Here is a 24,934-nt window from a genome sequence, read left to right as displayed (position 1 = left end):
TGAACAGGCGCCCGACCAACCAGTAGGAGTCGCTATTCCAACGACGTGTATCCCACCGGCTTCCCACCCGCGAACACCAACAATAATTTTTTCCCCTTCTTTTTCCGTTTTTCTCCCCTCCCAATGTTAGTCGTTATGCCAATTCCCAATCCCCTTCCTGGTCGTTGCGCACTCTACCCCCTACCGTCGGTCTGGGAGGGCGGAGACTATCACATGCTTCCTCCGACACATGTGTACCCAGCCCACCGCTTCTTTTCACCTGGCAGCGCGGACTCTCACTGGGAGAGTGTAACATGTGGAAGGTCACACTACCTCCCTCCAGATCCTTCCCTCACTGTGGAGGCGCCCCGACCGAACTGTAGGAGTCGCTGTTTGCAACGACCCAAACCCACCCACCGGCTTCCCTCCTGCTGACTCTGCCAATCGAGCCAGTATGACGGCCGGCCAAGCCGACAGCCGGATTCGATACCAGTGTCTCTTGCGTTGGTGACGAGCGCTTAGTCCGCTGCGCCACCCAGCCGCCCGAACACCGACAATTCTGACTGACTAAGCTGGAGGTACCGCAAACACCGGATTTGAACCCCAGGTCTCTGCAGTGACCTTAGACCTCTACATTACCCAGCAAAACATTAAAAAAGGTAGAATGTTTCAAACAGCGACCTCTAGGCAAAAGATGACAACATGGTACTGTGCTTTGTTTACAGTTTTTGTTTTTGTCTGATGTGTGGGTTGGATTTCAGTGGGTATAGGAGTGGTTGCTACTGCTGGTAATTTATGCCTCACATTCACTCACACACCGACAGGGAGGTGACCATGCAAGGTGCTCATCGGGAGCAGTTAGGAGTTAAGGGTCTTGCTCAAGGACATTTCCACACGCTGCCTGGGAGGAACGGGAATCGAACTGGGAACCTTCCGATTACCAGACGACCGCTCTACCTCCTGAGCCAGTGTGTGTGTGTGTAAGAGAGGGGGGGTTGACAGAAAAGGTAATCAGAAAGGATATTTCAACTGTTTTCCAACTTTACCATTAATAAATATTTATTATATGTTTACATTTCAGTGAAATGTATGATTTATCACTTTTCTACACAGGACATTACACAAAGTCAACAATACACATCGTTTTTAGTCTTTGTAATAAAGCCTCAATAAGTCGACTTAAAAAAAGGAGTCTTAATAAACAGCAGTTGATAAAACCTATCAATGGAGTTTCTACGTTCAATAATGATTCGATTGGATATACATGGCAAAAGAAATCAGAGAAAAAAACCAACATATCTGGAAAACCCTAAAAGTTCACTTGACTGTAATATAGGCCCTTGTATTTAAAAACGTTTCCATTGGCCTAAGGCACAGGAATACTAAAAGATTATTTCATACATACCACATGGTGAAATCCCATCACGGGGGGACCTTAGAAGTTTTTAATTTAATAAAACACATGGTAAGGTGCATGTAAGGTGCGTTTTGTTCTTTTTAACACCCCCTCGATGCGTGTGAAATATAGCATGAAACGGAAAAAGAATCTCAAGCTGAAAGACCTTGAGTTGACCTCATCTCCCCAGATGTGCAAAGCCCTGAATGGGCTTCAGTCCAGCGGTTTACATCTATGAACCGAAGACAAACCTGCCCCGACGGGAAGAACACCGTCTCTTACCTCGAGGTTATATATATCGGATGGTAAACGTTGTTAGCCTCCCGGGTGTCACCCAAAACGCGCTCCTCTTCGACTCATTCCCGACGTAGAGGAGCGTATGCAGTACCTTGTGTATCCCATGGAGCGTATGCGGCCACGAGGTACACGCAAGGTACAGTGTACGCTCCTCTACGCCGGGAATGAGTCGAACGCGGCCGCGTCTGTCAGAACGAGCCGTTAGCTTGGTATGACGATAACCGGGGCGACGTGCTAGTTCTTGGTGAAGTAGAATGTTAGCGTGTCGAGACATACAGGACAAAAACAAGCCAATGGTGACACTCGAGAGGCTAATGACACTACTGTTCAGTATAATCACCTTGATGTAATAAGACACTATTTCTTTTGGGGGGGGGGGGGGTATGTCCTTTTAAGGTATGGCATGGTGTTTGTATGTTACCGGTAATAAGTTTTTTTTAGTTTTAGTTTTTTTCTTTTTGTCCCAATAGGGCCCGATACCATTTCAAATAAACATGGAATTTCAAAATCGGTGGGATGAATCTCATTTAATTTCCTCAATGCGATGGGTTCTTTTTTTTATTTGTATTTTGTATTTTTTGTTGAGCGTATGGAATGTTTTTCTACATTTCGTTAGTTTTTTTTCCATCCGTTATTAACTGCATTTCAAATCGAGTCCCGGGATCAGAAACAAGCGAGACGTGCCCCGACCCCCGAACCTCGTCTTCACAACAACACAGCCCTGGCCCCAGTATGAGACACTAGTGTTTAGAGCCCCGTGGCGTCACGCCGGACCAAAAGAACAAGGGGTTCCTCTACGGCAGTGTGGGTTTGAATCCCATAAATAGTCCCATTTTTTTTTAAAGTTTTCTTTTTACCGATCCAAGGAGTCTACTGGAGAATAGAGAACTTGAAAGAGTTAACATCAATGTGATGCCGTATAGGAACGTTGTGATCTGGTGACGTCTGTTCTTGCCCGTGTGATGCCATGAAACACTACTATTTAAAAACAGCAGCATGCCGACACTACGCAAACTCTCCCTACATAATTCAAGCAAAGAGTCCACACTGAAACAGAAGTCTCATTGATGTTATTCCACCGTGTTATCTTTGGACAACTTAGTGTGAGCCGAGAGAGACACTCGCGAACGAGAGACCCCAACATGGTGAACGTTGTAAAAAAGTACCCAGGGTGATTTTCCTGAAAGCTGGGTACATTCTATGGTTCCGTTAGTTGGATTAGACTAGATTAGTGGTTGACCCTGTTGGATTGAATTGCAGCCTAAAAAAGGAGCTACTGACAACTTTTCGAGTGTCCAGAAAAACGCGAAACTCTAATTGATTGGTTGGAATCGCCCAGTAGGAAGCCAGGTGAAAAACATTGTCTAGGCTGAAAATACCCAATATTCACAGTACACATTTAAAATATTTCAAAAACTCCCAAAAATGGAGTTTGTAGACTACTGTGTGTGCTAATCCAAGACTGCTACCATGCTATTGGTGTAATGCAGCACTTTATTAACTCTACCATAGATTGCAGTGACTTGGCAAGGCTATGATAAGACAGATAATAACCTTTTATATACATTTAAAATATTGTTTGAAGGGGTCCATTTTGATTGAACCATAACCCACCTTTTGATTTAAAGTCGAGACTTAAAAGAAAACAACATTATTGTTATTATTATGAGTATGTAGGTCTCTTTCTTCTGGCCTTGGAAGACAAATTCATAGATACTGATTGAACTGTCCATGATCACTGGGAATAACATCTATGAGTTCTGTTTTAGGGGGATTTTCCCCATGTAGAAAGCAGAGGATGATGAAGCTTGAAATTCAGTCAACTTTGGAACGCAACACGCCAACCGAAAAGCTGTCCGCATGTTATATCTATGTTTCTAGCGCACACTGCTGAGATGAGGAGGAAGTGTTTGTTTTTTGGGGGACAGGGGGGGATTTCTGGGTGTTAAGAGTTGGACAGCTGCATGTTTGATGACAGCGCAAGTGTGAAAACCGGTATGTATATATGTGTGTGCGTGTGCCCTGATCCTCCTCATACTACACACGCGTGCATTTGTCCTCGAAAACTCGGAAGTTCAGAGTTAGCGAATTTTGTGACTTTTTCTTTCGTCTCCTCACCCGACCTGCCGGCGTTCACGTGTCAAGAGTCGCAGAAACGATATAACGATAACAAAGCGATTAATACATATATAAAATAAAAAAACACAGAAACTACAGCGTTCAGACCGCTACCCTTTTAACAAGTACATTTAGATTCTACCAAAAAAGTTTTGAGGGTGAACTAGCCTATTGACCACGTTCACACGGTGGCCATTTTGCTCTAATGTCATGCTCAGGTTGGGATTCTTGGAAGGGGATCCCAACCAGAGCATGACATTAGAGCACAATGGCCACCGTGTGAATGTGGTCAATATGGTCGTGTGAATAAGAGCAAGCATTTTTTTGCTCTTATGTCATGCTCAGATTGGGATCCCCTTCCAAGAATCCCAACTTGAGCATGACACAAGAGCAAAAAACGGCGGCACACAATGCTACTGGTTGACGGCCGTCACGTCACACAACCCAGCGATTCGGGCGACTTCCTGACAGCGATTCTATCGGACCGTGTCGGAGACTCGCTTTAATCCAGCAAACCCCCCCAGACACCGCATGAGCACGGCGATCTCTCCCCTGATCTCTATTAGGGCCGAACGGTCCTCGCGTTACAATTCCAACAACAAGCTCCCTGAAGTGTACAGCACTTATCCTCTGTCCTACATGGAGATTGAGAAAAAGGGATTGATGTACAGCATTCTTATGTGTTCCAACACAATCCTATTGTTTTCTTTTTATGCCGATGTGCAATAATGAATGCTTACTTTAGGGACAGGGAGAGGGGGTAGGGATACAAGTATAGTAAGCTTCTAAGAAAAGCACATCAATGACAGGAACAATTGTATTCTTTTTTTTCTTTGGGGGGTGAAACCCCCATGATGTTCTTCTTGAACTAAAGTACAGCCTTCGAGCCTCAGGATGATTACAAAAGTGGCGCTGAATTATTGAAATCTCCCTCCTCCTCCGTAGTTCATCGATTCATTCATTATTAAAAGCTACTTCGCTGGGGGCACAAACCACCAGGAACTCAAATATGACGTCGGCAAATCAGTAAAGAGGGGGAGTAACATGTGACCAGACTGTTTCAGCAGCTTTTTCTTAACTTTTTTTTTCCTCTTTTCTCTTTTCAAATCGTGTTTTTGTGTATGAAGGATAGAGAGAGAGAGAGAGAGATAAAGAGAGAAAAAGAGAGGGAGGGGGAGGGGCGTGTCACAGTCGGGCCTCTCAGAGTAGAGTGTCGTCTGTGCATCCTCCCTCGAGGCCGTAGCGGAACTCCTGCAGGTTGGAAACCCCGTAGAAATGGACGAAGGCCGCAGCCACCACCAGCACGTGAAAGATCTGATGAGAATGGAACTAGAGAGAGAGAGGGAGAGAGGGATCTGTGATTAGTGATAGTCATTAACCCTTTCACTGCCACGCAACAAAAGGTTATTAACCCCTTTCACTACCACACCACAGACTGTTAACAGTCTGTAGTGTGGTAGTGAAAGGGTTAACCGTATGTAGTGTGGTAGTGAAAGGGTCAATGGACTGCATTTATATAGCAGCTTTTATCCAAAGCGCTCTACAACTATTCGGCTGCCTCACATTCACCCGTTCACACACCGACGGCAGAAGCGACCATTAAAAGTGCCAACCTGGGCGCCCCAGTGGCGAACCACATAACGCGCTGAGTCGCGGCACAGTTGACCTGGGTTCGATTCCCGGACCCGTCGTTATTTGCCGAATGTCTTCCCCCCACTCTGTCTCCCGTTCCTCCTCTCTCTCTCTCTCTACTGGACTGCCCAGTAGTAAAAAGCGATAAACGCTAAAAATAAATCTTTAAAAGTGCCAACCTGCTCATTGGGAGCAGTTAGGGGTTAAGTGTCTGACTCGAGGACACTTCAGACACGCTGCTGGGAGGAGCGGGACTTGAACTGGGAACCTTGTGATTACCAGACGAGCGCTCTACTCTCCTGAGCCACTGTCTCCCCATTATTCATTTATTATTCATTCACTATTCTTTGTCTTTATTAGAATCTAATGTTGTTTTACCTAAATAATCGACCCCAGAAACCAACGCTGCAACAGTCACCACTAAGAGGGTACAACTTCAACATTTGTGTTAGAGACAGTTTTATTTAGTTTTGATAAAAAGGTTAAAAAAAAATAAGTCACCTAGTGGTGGCCTATAGAGACCTGTTTGCTGTTTACAAACATACCATGTTCGAGCCAATCAGCAATACCAACTGAGTCATGTGACTATGTTACCCCGGACCTGCGCGAGCTGCTGCGCCAAAAAAAAGTAGAACAGGGCTCTATGGAGAAACCATGGCACTCCCCTGACTAAAAGTTGTTTCAAACGAAAACGGCTGGATGTCATATTGCCAAATCAGCATGGCTGTGAGTGTGAGTCTTTCACCTTTTACATATCTAGCTTTGGCATGGATTGAGATCGCTAGCATGGCTAACAAATGCAAATATATTGTAGTCTGCCCTGTTGTTCTGACCAGGATTTACGTTCCTTTCTGCCTCTGGTCTGGGCGTGCATATTTGTCATGATGTTGTCGGCGAACAGGTCTATAGGCCATAGAAAAATAAACGACTACATTTCCCACGGTGCTCCAGCCAATTAATAAGATACAGGCGTTGCGCAATTTGAAAACGGAAGACACAGACGAGAGACCGGTTCTCAACCGTTTAAGATAAACAAAGATAATTAATGCTTGCTCAGCACCTTATGAGTTTTGCTTTTTAAAATCTTGAGTCTTGTGTGAAGGCCTATTTTCGTTTTGTCTGTTTAGTGTCTGATTAATTAACGTGTCATTCGACATCAAGTCAGTCTGTCGAGCCGAGTAGAGCAGCGAGACAAATAATATGGAAGGATAACCTGCTGGAAATGTCTGTATCTGATGTCAAATCAACAGCTTTTACTGGAACCGGGATTACGACATTTCTTTTATTTCTTAGGCGGGAAGGCCTTGAACTGGTGACCAAATAAGTGAGGTAGCATGAGAAGAAAGAAAAGACAATAATTATAAAAAAATATACAGATGGCAATATCAGCTCCATTTTATTCTGCTGTAATAGTATTACAGATTAGATGACTTGCCCATCACTTTTACAAGCTCTCCATCGCCCATTACACAGTTTGTACAGCAGGGGGCACAGTCACCATTTTGTATGCAAAAGACCTCTTTAAAAGGCGGGGTAGGCAATTTGGGAGAAATGAGCGAGAAGGAGTCCAGCTGAAATAGAGCCAGAGCTCTGCATCACCTTTCAAATGCACTGGAGCGTGCACTATGCAAGGCACAAACAAAGGGTTCCTACAGACTCCCAGAGGCACAGGCAGGCTGGGTCCTTCAGAAAATAACACAAATATTTCCTGCTCTCTTGATTGACAGGTGGTTTTGTTCACAGTGTGTACTTTTTCGAACAAGGGAAAAAAGGAACACCACTTGGCAGGCCAAAGCAATCTGATTGGCTTGGAGAGTCACAAGACCTGATTCTTCTCAGTGCATTTGATTTATTGGTAGCCGTTAGGATTATGGATGTGCAAGTCGTTTTAAATTAACCGGATATACATTTTACAGGGTGAACGTGTAAAAGTTTTAAATAAAATGAACACATGATAGTTATGTGTTCACTACTATGCTTACTAGTTATACTGCTGGCCAGTATGACTTACTACCAAAACTTGTTATACCTGTATCACTGTACTAATGATATATCTTATCATTATTAAGTAGTAGTACTCATTTATATATACTCCAGTTTAATCACTTGTACATTGTATATTGCACTTTACTGTTACATTTGGAAATTTATTTTCCCGTACTTGTGCCATATGATGACAATAGATTTGAATCCAATCTAAACGTAAGACAGTAATAAGCGAGGTCTAGACCACTTCCTGCTTGCTGCCAGTGCCAGGAAACAGCCGAGGCTAAATGAAAACGAGAAGCTCGGCTCGTTCATGTTCACACCCTAGCGCCAACCTCACTCTCACACACGGAGAAAAGAGAGGGGAGTCGGGAGGAGTGGAGCGTCTCGGAAGGTTCAGTCAGTTTTACGCGTGTCGTTACTGATGGCGAGTGAATTAGTTATGATGCAGGCAGTATTTTAGTAGTTAGCTAACATTATGTACTAGCAAGCATTGTTTGCCGGGACAGTTAGGCTAAAACGGTTTTCAACCGGTTAATGACAGAGGATAGTCTGCCCCCACAATAACAGTTATGCACATCCATAGTTGGGATATAAAGATTATTTCATCAAATATGACCAAAATGGTTGTAATTCTTTTTTTGTGCCTACGTCAGCTTTAAGTGTTGTCATCATTTTGACAAAAAAACAACGCTCCAGTTCCTTCCCCCCCCCCTGCCTATGTTTCCCTTTCCTGTTAATTTCGTCTTTTAAAAACGGCATTTGTGTGAGAGGTCAAGTGATGTTTTACAGAAGGATTATATGTTTTGCCAACTAGTTTAATTTTAAGAGCCACACAGCTAACACTAAATGGCCGGACGTTGCAATTCAGTTACACCCCCGCTACAAGGATGCACTGGAGCTGCTGACGTGACTGAGCTGAGCTGCAACGCTCAATCAGAAAGCAAAGCCAGATCGATTACTTACTGAGAATCTCCTGGAATACAAGTAGGAGGGAGAACACAACTAGGGCTGGGTATCAAAATATGGTACTTTTATAGTATCGATTGAATTGCTTCAATACTATATAGAGTATTGAAAAATGCTGTGGTATTGAATTTACTAGCAAATTTTCTATACCTAAGTTATTAATCTCATCTGTGTCAGTGAGCCAATAAGCATGTTTGTTCCAAGATATAACATTTGTTCTGTAACAAAGCCTCCAATTGGCTCACACAGCACATGTGATGCTCAGAACTCAGCAATATAAGGTATCAAAAAAGGATATTTTTGTATCGTTCCAGGTATCAGTATTGGCACTGGTATCAAAACATTTCAAACGATACCCAGGAAAATATCATGACTAAGAAGCAGCTGTAGGCATGATATAATATGACATGTATGAGGCTCATGCACGGTGTCTTGTGAGTGATATAATATGACGTGTATGAGGCTCATGCACGGTGTCTTGTGAGTGATATAATATGACATGTATGAGGCTCATGCACGGTGTCTTGTGAGTGATATAATATGACATGTATGAGACTCGTGCAGTGTCTTGTGAGTGATATAATATGACATGTATGAGGCTCATGCACGGTGTCTTGTGAGTGATATAATATGACATGTATGAAGCTCATGCACGGTGTCTTGTGAGTGATATAATATGACATGTATGAGGCTCATGCACGGTGTCTTGTGAGTGATATAATATGACATGTATGAGGCTCATGCACGGTGTCTTGTGAGTGATATAATATGACATGTATGAAGCTCATGCACGGTGTCTTGTGAGTGATATAATATGACATGTATGAGGCTCATGCACGGTGTCTTGTGAGTGATATAATATGACATGTATGAAGCTCATGCACGGTGTCTTGTGAGTGATATAATATGACATGTATGAGACTCGTGCAGTGTCTTGTGAGTGATATAATATGACATGTATGAGGCTCATGCACGGTGTCTTGTGAGTGATATAATATGACATGTATGAGACTCGTGCAGTGTCTTGTGAGTGATATAATATGACATGTATGAGGCTCATGCACGGTGTCTTGTGAGTGATATAATATGACATGTATGAGGCTCATGCACAGTGTCTTGTGAGTGATATAATATGACATGTATGAGGCTCATGCACGGTGTCTTGTGAGTGATATAATATGACATGTATGAGACTCGTGCAGTATCTTGTGAGTGATATAATATGACATGTATGAGGCTCATGCAGTGTCTTGTGAGTGATATAATATGACATGTATGAGGCTCATGCACGGTGTCTTGTGAGTGATATAATATGACATGTATGAGGCTCATCATGCAGTGTCTTGTGAGTGATATAATATGACATGTATGAGGCTCATCATGCAGTGTCTTGTGCGAGTGGGTGAGATATTGCAAAAAGGCAACGTGCGTGACTTCATGTGTCGCACCGCTTCGTCTGCATAAAGCCATCGCTCATAAATGATGTTTTAGTTGTTACAGTTAAGATCATCAGGGCCAGTCCTTCGTGCCAGTAGCCATCAGGCTCCACAACTGTGGGCACGGACCCTGCTGCCAATTACTGGAGAACTAACGGCTGGTGAACTTAAGAACTGTTAGGACTCTTAATAATAAACACTGTTAGGAGGACTATCCGATAGAGGAGAGGGAGAACGGGAGGAGAGGTAGGGACGTAGGGAAGACATGCAGCAAATGGTCACCAGGTGTGGGAAACGAACCCGGGACGACCGCTTCGCTATATGGTGTGCTACTGGAGCGCCCCGGACTATGACTCTTAATAAACACTGTTAGGACTATCTGACTCTTCATAAACACTGTTAGGACTATCTGACTCTTCATAAACACTGTTAGGACTATCTGACTCTTCATAAACACTGTTAGGACTATCTGACTCTTCATAAACACTGTTAGGACTATCTGACTCTTCATAAACACTGTTAGGACTATCTGACTCTTCATAAACACTGTTAGGACTATCTGACTCTTCATAAACACTGTTAGGACTATCTGACTCTTCATAAACACTGTTAGGACTATCTGACTCTTCATAAACACTGTTAGGACTATCCGACTCCTAATAATAAACACTGCACGGACTCTGGTGCAGTGTGTTACTACGTTTTGGACCATGTATACCGTCCATCATCACTATTACTACTGTCTGATTGAATCCTGCCACCCACTAACTACTGTTCACTACTACTACTACTACTACTGTAAACACTATGATTATTACTTTGCTCTATGTTCTATTATTATTACTACCTATCCTACCCGAACACCCGCCGCCATGCTGCTATGAATTCCCCCAAGGGGATTAATAAAGGAACACTTGACTTGACTCTAAAAAGTTGTGGTAAAAAAAATAAAAAAAATAAGAATATTCAACACTCACCCAGATGTCACATTTGCCAGGGAAATATCGCTCTGGAATCCTGGCAGCATACAGCCCGGCGCCAGTGATGTACATGGCTCCCATCAGGTAGAACCAACCCATCTGGCCGACGGTGGTGGCCTTGACAAAGCCCTCTTCGATGGTGAAGTGCATGGTGGGCACAATGCCGCTCAGACCCAGACCCATGAACACACCTGGAGGAAACACAGAGTTAAGCTGCTGGAATGAACTCCAACAGGCCTTAAAGCTCGAGATGCTCCCCTCTGTTGCAGAGTTAAAAACCTTCATTTCCAATCTTTGTCAATCAAGTTGTACATGTTTTAATTGATTTGTTATCCTTGCTTTTTGCCTCGTCCTGTTTTATGTACTACCTACTTGCTCATAATTATGCTCATAGTTAATTATATTGTTATATTGTTTACACTGCCTATTTAAACTTTTCTACTGTACTATACATTTATTACCTGTATTGTTTTCTACTATTAGCTATGATATCCCCCTCCCCCATGGTGCTATGATGCCTAAATGTCCCCAAGGGGATCAATAAAGGAATAGCCTATCTTATTGTTATGATTTGATATGCTTTTATTCGTTTTTTGCTTATTTCTGTACGTGCCCTCGACGTGACTGTAAATAAGGGAAATCTCGATTGCATTTCGAGTTCACATAAAGGTCTGAAGCTGCTGAACCAGTTCCTCTACCCATTCAGGTGTGTGTCTCTTTACATTCAGGGATGCACAGATACCGACGCTGGGCCGATACCAGGCTAAAAGAGGGTATCTGTGTCAGGAAATGTCCCCGATACTAAAATTCGATCCCCAGAGACATGTGTTATATTGGAAATTAGAGCAATAATACAGCTTGATTGCAATTTTGGCACAAAGAAGCGTTTTCTTTTGAGTCAAATCTGTCCTATGACCCCCAAACTACTGAAGTCTATTTACCTAGCTACCATACATCCTTGGATGTTGATTTTGGAAGTCTATGTTTTTTGGTTTAGCACCACAGTTAAGAGTTTCTTTCTGGGAAGGCGTGTCAACTCCTCCACTACAACATATATTTACCTTGTAGGACACTGGCAGCCTGCCGCTTTTGTATTTGCACTTCCCGTGTGCTTCTAACCTGGTGTCTAGAAAGTGATATCTTGGCCTTCGAGGTCAGTCCATAACATATGAATTAAATACAACTGGCCCTTTGTCCTTTTTCTTGGCTCAGTAGCACTAGCTTGTATCGGACAATGGACAAGATGCAGGACTATAGAATCGGTATAGACAGTGAAAAGGTTTGGCAACACAGAGGACCGAAAGATCCATCGTTTGCACGCACACACCAAACCATTTTCAACAAGTTATCAAATCACTAACGCATGTCCATGTTATTGTAACGTATAATATAACTGATGGGCATACAGACCTGCACCTTTGTTTACACGGTTTATTTTTCTCATTTTTATATTCAGATCTAATTTCCTACTATTACCCTGCCCATACCTGTACCCCCCCTCCCCCATGCTGCTATGATGCCTGAATTTCCCCAAGGGGATCAATAAGAAACATCAGGGTTCCCACTCTTTTTTGAGAAAATTACAGAACTTTTCCAGGACATTTCCAGGAGTTTTTCTTGACAATCCAGGACAGCACTTGCTGACAAACGGTCATATAATTTACAGACACATTTAACCCCATATTCCTTGTTTAATGATGCAGGGTTCATGATGAAGTGTCTCATTACAGGCGACTGCTACACCAGTCACAAAATGTACATTTTGTAGTCATTACGGTTAGGATTTTACAGCACTTTAAATAAGAGGAGAATAAGCATGAGCTTGTCAAACACCATGGTGGACCAAAACGAAAAGAGAGCTTGGGTCAAGCTTGGCCCGCGGGCCCCAAATTGGACGGCGCTGCTATAATCCTACCAACAGTTGAGTTTCCAACAAAAAAAAACCTAGGCCCAAAAAAGAAAAAGAAAAAAAAATCCAGGTTTTCCAGGACGAGTGCCTGAATATGTTATCGTATCTCATCAGCGCCGGTACATGCGACACTTGACATGTGCCGTCATAACACCACCGGTGTCGCCGGTGAACGTGACGACCGTGAAGAAGAGAAACGCACCTGCTCTGGTGGGCCTGTGGCGGGGCGTGGAGAAGCGGTCCCACTGGGCCACTATGATGGCGGCGATGCCCAGCACACAAACAATGGTGAGGTAGATGAGTCTGGGCTGAGGGGAGCAGTAGAAGGAGTAGTAGAGCCAGGGGACGAAGGAGCCCATGATCAGCAGAGCGATGCCCGAGTAGTCAAGCCTGAGGAGCGGGAGACACACGGGTTACAAAGTGACCGCTAGCAAGTAGTGTTGTAAAAAATATCGAAAAATCGATACATATCGATTCTGAATATTTAAAACGGTTTCAATACTCATTTCCCGAAATATCGATATTTAATTATTACTAAAAACAATATTTTTTTTGTATAAGGAAGTTGCATTGTTAATTTCAATACCTGTAATAGTACAGTAGTCCACACACACACACGTGCATTCAGTTAAGTCGGAATATGACTGTAATACAAACAGTTCAGTTTGTCAGGTACATGCAACACAGATTACAGTGTTTACATCTGTCTGCTTGAGAAATAGGGCTGACCTTCGATTTTTTTTTTGGCAATCGAAGCTTCGGGGCCGAGCTTCGATTTTAATTCGAAGCTTCGAATTAAGAATTTCATTAATTTTTTTTTTAATAATATTTTTTTTATCTTATGTTGTGGGACTTGTACAGCACTTTGGTAAACTTTGTTGTTTTTAAATGTGCTCTATAAATAAAGTGGATTGGATTAATGAATTAAGTAGCCCCTTTCGTGACTGTGACACAGCCAACACGGCTGTGTGATTTAATTCAAGGTGGATCGCTGTTGTCGTTTGAACAACTTCAGATTTCATGGGAACTACCAATCCCCCAAATCAAGAATGCTTAAGATGAATGAAGTAAGATTTTGATTATTTGAAATATGGCCTGTGTAGACTAAACTATGCACAGAATTATGTCAGTCTACAAGGTCCGGCAATGTAGACCTTGTAGACTCCACTACAGACCAATTATCAGTGAATGTTCATGCATTTTTAAGAAGGGCTACTTCCACAAAAAAACAAAGAACTCACCAAAACATCTCAGTAGCACCTTATCTAAATGTTCTATTTCATATATGGAGATTCATATTTATTTATGTATTGCATGCATTTCTACATTTTATTTCCTATTTTGTTTATTCATCCCAGTATCTTTCTTTCTTATGTGTGGAATTCTACAAGGCATTTACATTCACATTTACATTTAGTCATTTAGCTGACGCTTTTATCCAAAGCGACTTATAAGTTCTGTACGACAGGTCATCAGGAAGGATACAACTCTATCAGCTGAGTAACAATATTCATCAAAGTGTTGCGTGTTACAGTGTAGGTTAGTTTATTAGGACAAGTGCATGACAGTAAGGTTAGTTAGGGTTAGATTTATTTTATTTTAGATAATGGTTGAAGAAGTGCGTCTTTAGTCGACGGCGAAAGATTGGACGGGATTCGGCTGTCCTAACTGGGGTGGGTAGTTCATTCCACTATTGTGGGGCAAGGACTGAGAATAGGCGTGTAGGTGGTGTATATGTGTTTGAGGATGATATCCTTCAAACAGGCAATAGTGATGATATAATTTGGGCAGTGCTGAGCTGGGTTACTTTCCTCCAGTGTATTTGTCCCCCGGCCCCACCCAATGGCCCCATGCACACACACACCGAAGTAAAAAAAAAACGTCGATTTTTTTTAAATGTTCGAAGCTTGTGCCATCGAACGAAGCTTCGAAGTATTTAAGACAGCCCTAGAAAATACCATGTTCTGCAATAAAAATGATTGAAGTGAGATGAAGTTATTTTTAAATGTGTGATCTAAAGATAAACAAAGGGGTTTAAAAGTGTTATATTCATCTTCTCTTATAGTACCAGAGAGAAGCTGAGGAGAATCAACCAGCAACAAAAGCAAAATTTATTTAAAAAATAAAAATAATTTTTTTTTACATTTTAAGATTGAACCTTTTTCCCTGTGGTATCGAAAATGGTATCGAATATCGATACTTTTCAAGGTATCATATCGAAGTTCGAAATTCCAGTATCATGACAACACTACTAGCAAGCAGCATCCAGGTGATGCAGGAGTCCTTACATCATAGAGAGAGAGAGAGAGAGAGAGAGAGAGAGAGATTTTTTTATTTGTCCACTTTGGTGGACATTTTTCTTTGGCTTCACCATGGTGTGACAATCAACAAGACAACACAGTACTAACACCACACAGGCACAAAAGACATTGGCCCAACAACACAAACACAGACAGAGCTTCCGGTATCTAACCAGTACCATGGTTAAAACGAACATCTAAGAATTCATCAGAGCAATGGCATGTGGGATGAAAGACTTGTCCTTCCAGATGGAAGCATGTCAAACTCACCATGAAGGGGATGCAAAGGATCAGACCATATTTACTGAGCCTAGTCTCTAATCCAGAGCACATTTAACTCTTACAATTGTTTTTGTGGTTTCCCTATAACTTTACTGGCCATGTTAACGATCCTTGCCGGTTTGTTATTCTTGGCCCCAAGGTTTCCATACCAGGTTGAGATATCAAACGTCATCATCATTTTGTTCTTGATGTGTGATTATGGAACTCTGCCATTATTTTGAAAAAGTGGGATATTTCTAATCCATTCTAAACAGATTAGAGCTCTAATCTATGACATGGTTTATGAGATTTCCACAAAGGCACATTCACATATGTAAAATCTGATAGGCGTAGGTATTTCAAAGACTTGTTCCATGATCTTCTCTGGTTGAAAGGCGTAACTATCATGTTTATTTTTAGCCCTTACTAGTAAACTCCCCTCTTTTACATCACAAGACTGTTGGAATTGAATCTTGGAACCTATTCTACAGGTTCAAATGACTGGTTGGTTCTTAGGGTTCCTCCAGTTTGCTCTGAAATAGGAAAAACTGCTTTCTCCTTTGACGCTTCCAACACCTGGAATGACCTCCAACTGACTCCAGCTTCTTCCTTCTCTTGCTGCATAAAAGTATGATCTCTGACCACTGTGTGTCAACTTGTAACCGTCTTAGCCGATTCTCTATTGTTTATTCTTATTTATTATGCCTATATGTATGAATCTACTGATAACTGTGTCTTGCTTCATAAGCTCGTCGCCACTGTAAATGAGGGTAATCTCAGTGTCCTACGAGATGAAATAAAGCTTTGAAATTACATTTTAAAAAGTATTATAGGCAAAGGCGGGGCCTTACTTGGAGAAGGTGCGAGACACTTTCTCGGAGTGGCAGTAGACGGTATGGAAAAGCCAGGAGAAGCTGAGGCAGAGAACGGCGCCCAAGAAGAACATCCCGAACACCACCTTCTCCTGCAGGGGGGCCATGAAGTACATGTTGGGCCGCAGTAGGGTGAGTGTCCCCAGGCAGATGAAGGCGATCAGCCCTGGTGGGAGAGAACAACAACAGCACTGTCATCACAGAGCCACACAGTTCCTGGAGGCTTAGTGTTGTAAAGTTTACAGTGTTGTAAAGTTTAGTCTGGGTGCGACAACCACATTAATCCTCCGCCCAATGTTCCAGTTGGAACGAGATGCAAGACTCTGAAAATGGACGTATTGATCCACCCTCTCTACTTTTAAGGACTCGATGGCAAAAGAATCCTGCTTCCACATTTTACTTCTCAGGCAAGTCACCCGAGACGATCGGATTCATTGTGGAGCCTCAGAACAGCGTGGAATCGGTTTCGACCACCCAGCGTTGGATCAATAAACGCGATCGATATTTGGAATTGGCGATCAGGAATTGGAATAATCTTTTTGGAGAACATACGATCTGAGGTAAGGAATCTATTTTACCAGTCTTAGGATAATCAGAGCTTTTTTCATGTTGACTGCAAACAAGTCATTGATAAGCGACGGCCATATTATACACATAATTTAAGATGTAGGTTATGCGTTCGCAAATATGAGAGTTCTATAATTGAAGTGGGCGCTGGCACCCGACCTCCAGCACGAAAAGTGTTAACACTTTCTCTGCCAGAGACGCCTAAACTCGTCATTCCCCGCCATGCTAATTCTGCCAATGACGCCGTAACACGTCATTGAGATCAATATTTCAAAAATATACGCAATCATATTTCTCCCCCGGAGACTTGAGATCTACTGTTGATCCCCTCTCAACTCTCCAACGGTTCAAGAGCGCCATCTGGTGGCCGATCGGCGGATCGCCCAAACCGGAAACGGAAGCTGGTGCTCATTCCAATTCGGTCCTATCACTCGCTAATAGTCCCGGGACTCGAGCTAGACACAATGGATAGCAATCCGTTACCAATAACTCGATAAACAACATGATTTGGACGTATATACTATTATACAACCTGGAGATGGATCGCATATTTCAACATCCCATAATAGGAATATTTCTGCTCCACGCTCATCGCCCAACGCTACGAGGAAGCTACGGTGAGTTTTAGCGTTTTTTTTTAACGTGTTCGATACTACTGCTCTAATGATCATATAACCCACACTAGATGAATCATCTAACGTTGGCCACGGAATTATAAACGACCCCCCCCCCCATCCGGTCAACATCAGATGATAAGTAGTAACTTCTAGAAGCACGTCCACTTGAAATTTTTTATCTTGCGCAGATCGCTATCAAACTGTATACAATCATCAATATAATGCATTTAGGCTCAGGGATTAAAGCAAAAAAAATCTCCTGACTGAATTTTTTTTCAGGCCAAGTCATATTCTTATTTTAACCTCCACTGTATTTCTTTTTAATAGCGTTGGCGTTTTAAGGGAGCCTACTTGTTTCGGTTTCGTCGATAATCCAATGTACAGTTACCCCCCCACCCCGCCTACCCAACCCTTCCCTCCCCAACCACCTCCAATGTACAGTCCCCCCCCTCCCTCCACCCAACCTCCTCCAATGTACAGTTTCTTCGTCAAATGTATATGCTCTCTTTTTTAGACTCTTATTGTATCACAAACAATACTGTGTAAATCTGGTACGTCATAAATGTATAGATGTAGCAGTATTATCTATCTGTATGTCATGTATGTCATATATGTTATGATGAATTGAAAATGGGGGACCCTGATGTAAAGAGGAAAGTCTTTCTCTGGTCTGCAACCCCTTGACAATTGTGTGTATTGAGCTGTACTGTATTGTACCCATTCTGCAATCTGTTATAACAATCATCAATCAATATTTAACCGATTGCAGAATGGGTACAATACAGTATGGCTCAATACACACAATTGTTAAGGGGATGCAGACCAGAGAAAGACGTTTGTCTTGTTTACATCATCAGGGTCCCCCATTTTCAATTCATAGTGACATTTATGACATGCATGACATTGACATCATGACATTTATGGCATAGGGACATACTACAGGTATATAGTACTGTTACATTTGTGACATATACGATATGGAAATATACAGTAATGTTACCCATAGATCCTGACAGAGATTATACATATGATGGGGAGGAGACTGTACATTAGGAGGGGGTGGGTGGGTGGGAGAAAATATACAGTACCGTTACCCATAGATCCTAACAGAGATTATATACATATGGGGAGGAGACTGTACATTAGGAGGGGGTGGGTGGGAGAGAAATATACAGTACTGTTACCCATAGATCCTAAGAGAGATTATATGCATATGATGGGGAGGAGATTGTACATTAGGAGGGGGTGGTGGTAGAAAAAAGATACATACGGTGGGGAGAGAATATATACGGTGGGGAGGAGACTGTCTACAGATACACCTGTGTGATGTTGCTACGGAGTTAAGATAATAAACGTATACTCACAACCACAGCAGGGGACTCACATATTGTACTGTGAAGTAACACGACAATGACAAATGTGTTGTTTCTGTTTTTCTTTTTGACATCGTTGCGGCACACGGAACAAGTTAACTCACCACTACAGCCCCCAGTAGCGCTGCCTAGCCAGTCTCTTCAAACGTCCTCTCCTCTCAAAAATTTTTGTTAGGTGGTCCCGCTGATCCTTTTCATCTGAGAAATCCGCGGTGGGTTCTCTTTTTAGTGGCCGGCTTACTCCTTCCATTTAACCGACGCTATTAAGCTAACGTTAGCTAATCGGTATATAGCAGCGAGTGCAAGCAGCGTGGTGGCTGTGACGTTGGTAAACAAGCAGTTGACGCGTGAGGCTGCAAAAAAGGCGACTCGTAAAACCAAAACACACTGCAGTTTTTAATTATTTTACATGACTATTTTGTTACCCTGCCATGTGGCGGACAAACTTCTCAGACCTCGCAATTGTCACTCGCCCAATAGCCTGCAGCTGCAACCGCGGAGCGAGCCCCCGGAGTGAGCAGCGTAATCCTGTCTCTCGAGTCGCTGAGTGATGATGACTCCTTGGCGCGATAGGGGAAAAAAAGCCCTTTTCCATATTTGGCGCCTCTGATTGGCTCAATTTTGTTTCAATCTGTATGCATCTACAAATCATGCAAATACTTCCGTCAGACTGCGAATCAAATGGACGGATCTCCCCAATCAAATTGACGGAAAATACGTCTGGAGACGGAACGCTTTAATGCATGCATTTAGGGCTATAAATCACGTTCTGGAGAAAGCTGCAGAAAACGATAAAAACATACTTATACTTTAGACCGTATTTTAGTATGAATATGTGAATGAAAAAGTATAACGTTCCTACGTCCTGAACGATAGATAATTGACGTTGAATGGGCCATAGTAATGACAATTTAGCAATACAATTTAAAAAGTTATAGCCCTGCAAAGAAGGGGAACTTTTCCATAGACAAATAGAGCTGGCAGAGAGGGGTATAATGATGTACATAAGCCTGGCGAAGAAAGTGTTAATTGACCTTCCTGGTTAAATAAAGAAATAATAAAAAAAAAAAAATTAATTAAGCAAGCTACCTATCCTAACAGCTGGAACCCAATTTCAAAATGTTCCGATTATCAAATGACATGACGGAATGCAAAACTGGAGATGCAAATTGAACAGGATTCAAGTGCATTCGAGAGTAATTGCGTTCCTCACCTAACAGGTGAGTCCAGATGTTCCCCGTCTCCGTGTGGATCCTGAAGATGCTTCCAAAACAGGCCCGGAAGGAGGGCATGGGGGGTCGGTGTCCATGCAGGAGGTAATCGTTGTCCTTCAGCCACTCCGGCAGGACGTGAAAGGGGATCACCCTCCAGCGGCCCTCCCACACCTGGAAAACACATGCTTTAGTTCACAAAACGCTACGTTGGGATGTTCCCGCAAACCCCACATTCATCCTAGGGGTGCTCGATTATGGCAAAAATCACACTCACAACTATTTCGATTGATATTGAAATTGCGATTATTAATAAACACGATAACTCGCCGTAGCATCATATCACGATTTTTTATTTTATTTTTTATCCACTTTTTCTCCCATTTTCTATATTTTCTCCCATCCCAATTTCGTATCATCCAATTCAACCCCCCCCTGTCACGAACGCTGTTTCTTGCCTCCCACAAGCCGGCTGCAATGTGGACTAAGTCATACATAGCACAAGTCCCCTCCGGTACTTGAGGTAACAGCAGTCGCATCTTTTCACCTGCGCAGCTCGATCTCTCAGTGGCGAGGAGTAACGCGTGGGAGGCTCACGCTGCCCCCGACACTTCCTGATTCTACTGCGCAGGCGCACCAACCGACCTGTAGGAGTTGCTGTCCACAACGCCCGATCCCCACCCATCAGTTTCCCACCCACTAATACGGCCAATGTGTATTAGTACGGACGACCAGCTAAACTGAAAGCAATGAGGAGCGCTGGGCTCAAACAGGCAAGCCCAGCGTCTCAGTCATTCGTGGCGAGCGCCTTGCCCACTACGCCACCCATATCACGATGAATTTGTTTACATTTTGTTTGTTTGTTAGCTGATGCTTTTATCCAAAGCGACTTACAAGTTGTGTACAAGTACAAGTTCTCAATCAAAAGCTGCCTTTCTGTCATCTTCTACAAGTTACCAATGACTGTTCAAAATAACAGGAGAAACGCGCAGTGGCTCCTCCCTCCTCCCTCTCAACACGATGATGAAACTACTGTTTGGGCTTGAGGGGGAGGAGGGGTGTAGTGCACCGCTGTGAAGGAAGGGTGCGCTGCGTTTACAACACAAGACTAAATGAGAGCAACGCAACATGTGGCACAATAATAATCTTATCTTGATTGTCTCTTGTTTTCATGATCGTGGGAAGACAAAAATCGTAATTGAAATAGAAACTGGATTAATCGCCCGGGGCCCCAATTCACATACTTTGTGTACAAACTCCTCCATCTTCTCCATGGCGTGGTGAGCCTGAAGAGGCAGAGTCAGTACTTCTCCCACCTCATCATCATCATCCTCTTCATCAGCGAGCATAGCGGCCCCCTGTGTGAACAGATCACAGTAGGTTATAATGATGCTATCGAATTGATAAACTTCTGTCTCTCTGGGTCTCGTCGTTGCAACCAATCCTACCTCCGAGAGCAAGCCTTTGGTCCCCGCCTGTCGCCCCCCTCCCTCCAACAGGGGTCCCAGCTCCATCAGCTCCACGTCGGGGACATTGCAGTCCTCGGAGATCCGGCAGTCTGCATCACTTGCAGACCCGTTTCGGCCTGCCATAGGGAGACTGCCTGATGACCCACTCACCGCCTGTGTTGTTGTGCTTGAGCCTGGCACTGATTTGTCTTCCTGGGGCACTGAGAAAACCCAAGATAAATGGTTATAAAACACAAGTATAGTACATGAAGAACAGAGATTTGCCAGGTAGCCTTACATATTTCATCAATCAACTCTACCAGATATATAAAGGAGTAATTGCAGGGAACGTAAAAGCGTTTGTGTTGGCTATAACACAATATTTGCCATGTCTCTGAATTCGTACAAAAAACGTTAGCTTGAGAAACAACATAGAGGGTCCTGGACCGTTGGGTTGTTGTTGTCATCGGCCAATCTGAAGTCTTGCATTAATACATAGCAGATGAATATTCCCCAATCAAACCGTGATGATGACACAGACAAGACGATAATAATGTTGCAGAGCCGAGACTGACAAAACAAAAACAAGCTAATGCTTTAACCCGTACACTTAGCGTTGTTAGCTCGATCGCTAGACAAAGCCAATCTGATGCATGTTGATCAATACAGCAGATCAATAATCACCCGCAACGCAGTGACAACTCGTGTATAATATACCTGGTTGTGTTTAATCTGGACACCGCGTTGCTGTGTCTACAGTCAGATGGATTAACCTAGTTTTGCCAACGACGTTACATACGCTACTAGCTAGCTAGCTAACAATACGTCCGTCTAAAACAGCTAACGTTATCCAAACTGTCTTGCCTCACGGAGTTATAAAACAGTATTTTTTGATAGCTAATAACTCCCACCTAGAAGCCGCGCGGTTTAGTCCACTATTGCTGTTGTGTAAATAGTTGATAAATGGACATAAGTTACCTGATAATAAGGTAGTTTACCGAGCAGCAGCTACGTAACGTTCAGCGAGCTGTGTGAAATATGATCACCACCCGGAAGTCTGCGTGACGTATAACCAAGCGTCACGCATTTTCAAAATAAAAGCACGTGTTTTGTACTGTTGTTTACATGTACTTACGAAATATCATGATCTACATTTTGTGGATTCTGAATACAATCATTTAATGTCTATATAAAAGATCACTGTTTTATAAAATATAAAATATAATATAACATATTTTATTTTACTTTAGTTAGTCTAGTTATATCACTATGTAACTGTTATCTGTGTATTTTATCTTTTTTTTTTGTTTGACTGGAATGTTAGATTTTATAATGTGAATTTGTATATTTGTGTAAATGTTTTAATTTGTTTTGTCAAGTATGTAACTGTTATCTGTGTATTTTATCTTTTTTTTTTTTTACTGGAATGTTAGATTTTATAATGTGAATTTGTATATTTGTATACATTTTTAATTTGTGTTTTGTTTTTATTTTGTATTCGTATTTTTTTGTTGTACATTTGTATTGTATTTGTTTTGTCCAGGACCCTGAGAAGACTATAGAGGCTCTTTCATGTGTCTCTAATGGGGATACTTTAATAAACATAAACATAAACATAAACATATGATGGGATTATGCAAACAACGGTCTTTGTTCTCCATCTTCTCAGAATGGAGAACAAACAAGTAGGACTTTTTCCGTTTTAAAAGAAAGAAAAGGTAAAATTGAAAATGCTTAAATGAGGCCAAACTTGTCTGGCAGTCATCTCTCTGCTGCACCGTGCAGTTGGGCTCATGAAAATGGCCAAATATCACATAGAAAGAAGAATAATAGAAATAATATAAACGTTATTGTCCACTTCTGGAAATGTGCCTTTAGCTTCACCATGGTTGAATTAAAACAAGAATGGAAGTCCAAAATGTCCATTATTTACTTATTGTCTTATATTGGTCATGACACTTATTTTAAAAGAGGCACATCACCACAAAAACAAGGCTGATATTACTATGATATTTTGTACACAAGGTCACACATATCCCAAAACTGTAACCAGTTTTGCACAACTTAATTTGGTTTACAAGATATTAGGAGTTCATTGGATTGAATGTGACATCATCCAAGGATGTTGGATCCTTGTATTGTGTTATTTACAGCTCAATGGAATGACATATATTAAATTCCCCAATTAATATCCCCAAGATTTATGGAGGGATTTAATGATGAAGTTAGTAAGGTGACGGTCCTACAGTGATTTGAGGCATTACACTAAAATATAATGACCATAAGACCATAGCAATAATCAATATTGTAAACTCAACTACAGTGTAGTTACTACACTGATGACTGGGACAAAACAAGAGTTCAGATGTATAATAGGTGAAATGTCTCTTTAACCAGTACAGTATCATATCCCTTATTCACGAGAATCTGAAGAACAAATAACGAAATAAATGCAGGGTTTTGACTTTTGAGCTTGAGAACGGGCACTACAATTCTGTATACCTCAATGCGCCGTAGAGCATGGCACTAACACCGCCAACGCCGAGGTTGGAGGTTATATTCCCATTGAGTCAGTCAACCCATTCTAAAAATGTATGCACTGCCTCAGGCTGCTGCTGCCTGTGACGTGTTTTGGATCAAAGTGCCCACTAAATGGCATGTGCGCTATTCTGAGAAGATTGTGAAACAACTCCTATATGCTATCTCTGGCTCCACCTAGTGGACACAATTTCACACTGCTGCTGTAGTTGCCACTCTCACCATTCAACAAGTGGGTCCCAGGGCCCCCATAAGGGTCCTTGAAGGGGTTCCAGGGGGTTCCCAGACAAATGAGGTTTAAATAGTACAATTTGACTATTATTCTAACAGTCAGTGGTTTCAATACCTGGGCTCGTGGGTCAACACGTCCGAGCAAGACCTTAAAGTGAGGAAGGCGTTTGCGTAGAGGGCCCTGAGCGGCATGACCAGTGTGTGGAACTCCAACCTCCCCAGACAAATCAAACTCAGCTTCTTCTATGCAACAGTAGAGTCTGTTCTTCTATATGGCAGTGAATGCTGGACCCTGAAGCCCACCCTGCAGAGAAGTCCCTAGATGGGTGCTACACCAGAATATTGCGTGTAGTACTTAACATCAACAATGATGATTGATTGATTGATACAGTACAGCTCAATACACACAATTGTTAAGGGGATGCAGACCAGAGAAAGACTTTCGTCTTGTTTACATCAGGGTCCCCCATTTTGAGCATGAGCATTTCACCATGGGGGGGAGGCTACGGGTGAGCGAGAAAGTAGCATTCAGAAGAATGAGGCTGGCAGGTCACTGCCAGAGACACCAAGAGCTGCCAGCAAACTTGTGCTGTGGGAGCCAATACATGGGCATCGATCACGAGGATGTCCCACACTAACATACTTGAGCTTACTCAAGAAAGATGTGGCAGCAGGAAGTACCGGCCGTGAGCTATAGCCGGATGCATGGAGGATTGATTGATTGAAAACTTAATTAACAGATTGCAGAATGGGTACAGTACAGTAGAGCTCAATACACACAATTGTTAAGGGGGTGCAGACCAGAGAAAGACTT

The 24,934-nt window shown here is 42.5% G+C and overlaps 1 protein-coding gene across 2 annotated transcripts; it reads right to left on the bottom strand.

Annotated features, from left to right (window-relative positions):
* Nucleotides 1-1,020: 1,020 nt before the first annotated feature.
* adipor1a (adiponectin receptor 1a) lies at nt 1,021-22,399 on the bottom strand. Of its 2 annotated transcripts, none has more exons than XM_084316261.1 (8): nt 22,330-22,399; nt 21,352-21,572; nt 21,148-21,261; nt 19,906-20,077; nt 16,115-16,301; nt 12,905-13,092; nt 10,791-10,984; nt 1,021-5,119 (listed from the first exon to the last, which is right to left on the bottom strand). In XM_084316261.1, the coding sequence occupies exons 2-8, from the start codon at nt 21,493-21,495 to the stop codon at nt 4,991-4,993; spliced, it is 1,128 nt and encodes a 375-aa protein (XP_084172387.1). In that variant the 5' UTR covers nt 21,496-21,572; nt 22,330-22,399; the 3' UTR covers nt 1,021-4,990. The 2 variants fall into 2 exon arrangements, with proteins under 2 accessions (XP_084172387.1, XP_084172388.1); XM_084316262.1 differs by lacking the exon at nt 22,330-22,399 and adding an exon at nt 22,069-22,086.
* Nucleotides 22,400-24,934: the final 2,535 nt, after the last annotated feature.

Source organism: Notolepis coatsorum (genome assembly GCF_963971535.1).
Source record: "Notolepis coatsorum genome assembly, chromosome: 6".
Lineage (NCBI taxonomy): Eukaryota > Metazoa > Chordata > Actinopteri > Aulopiformes > Paralepididae > Notolepis > Notolepis coatsorum.
Note: the sequence above shows the minus strand (reverse complement) of the source record. Positions and strands in the feature narration are given on the sequence as shown.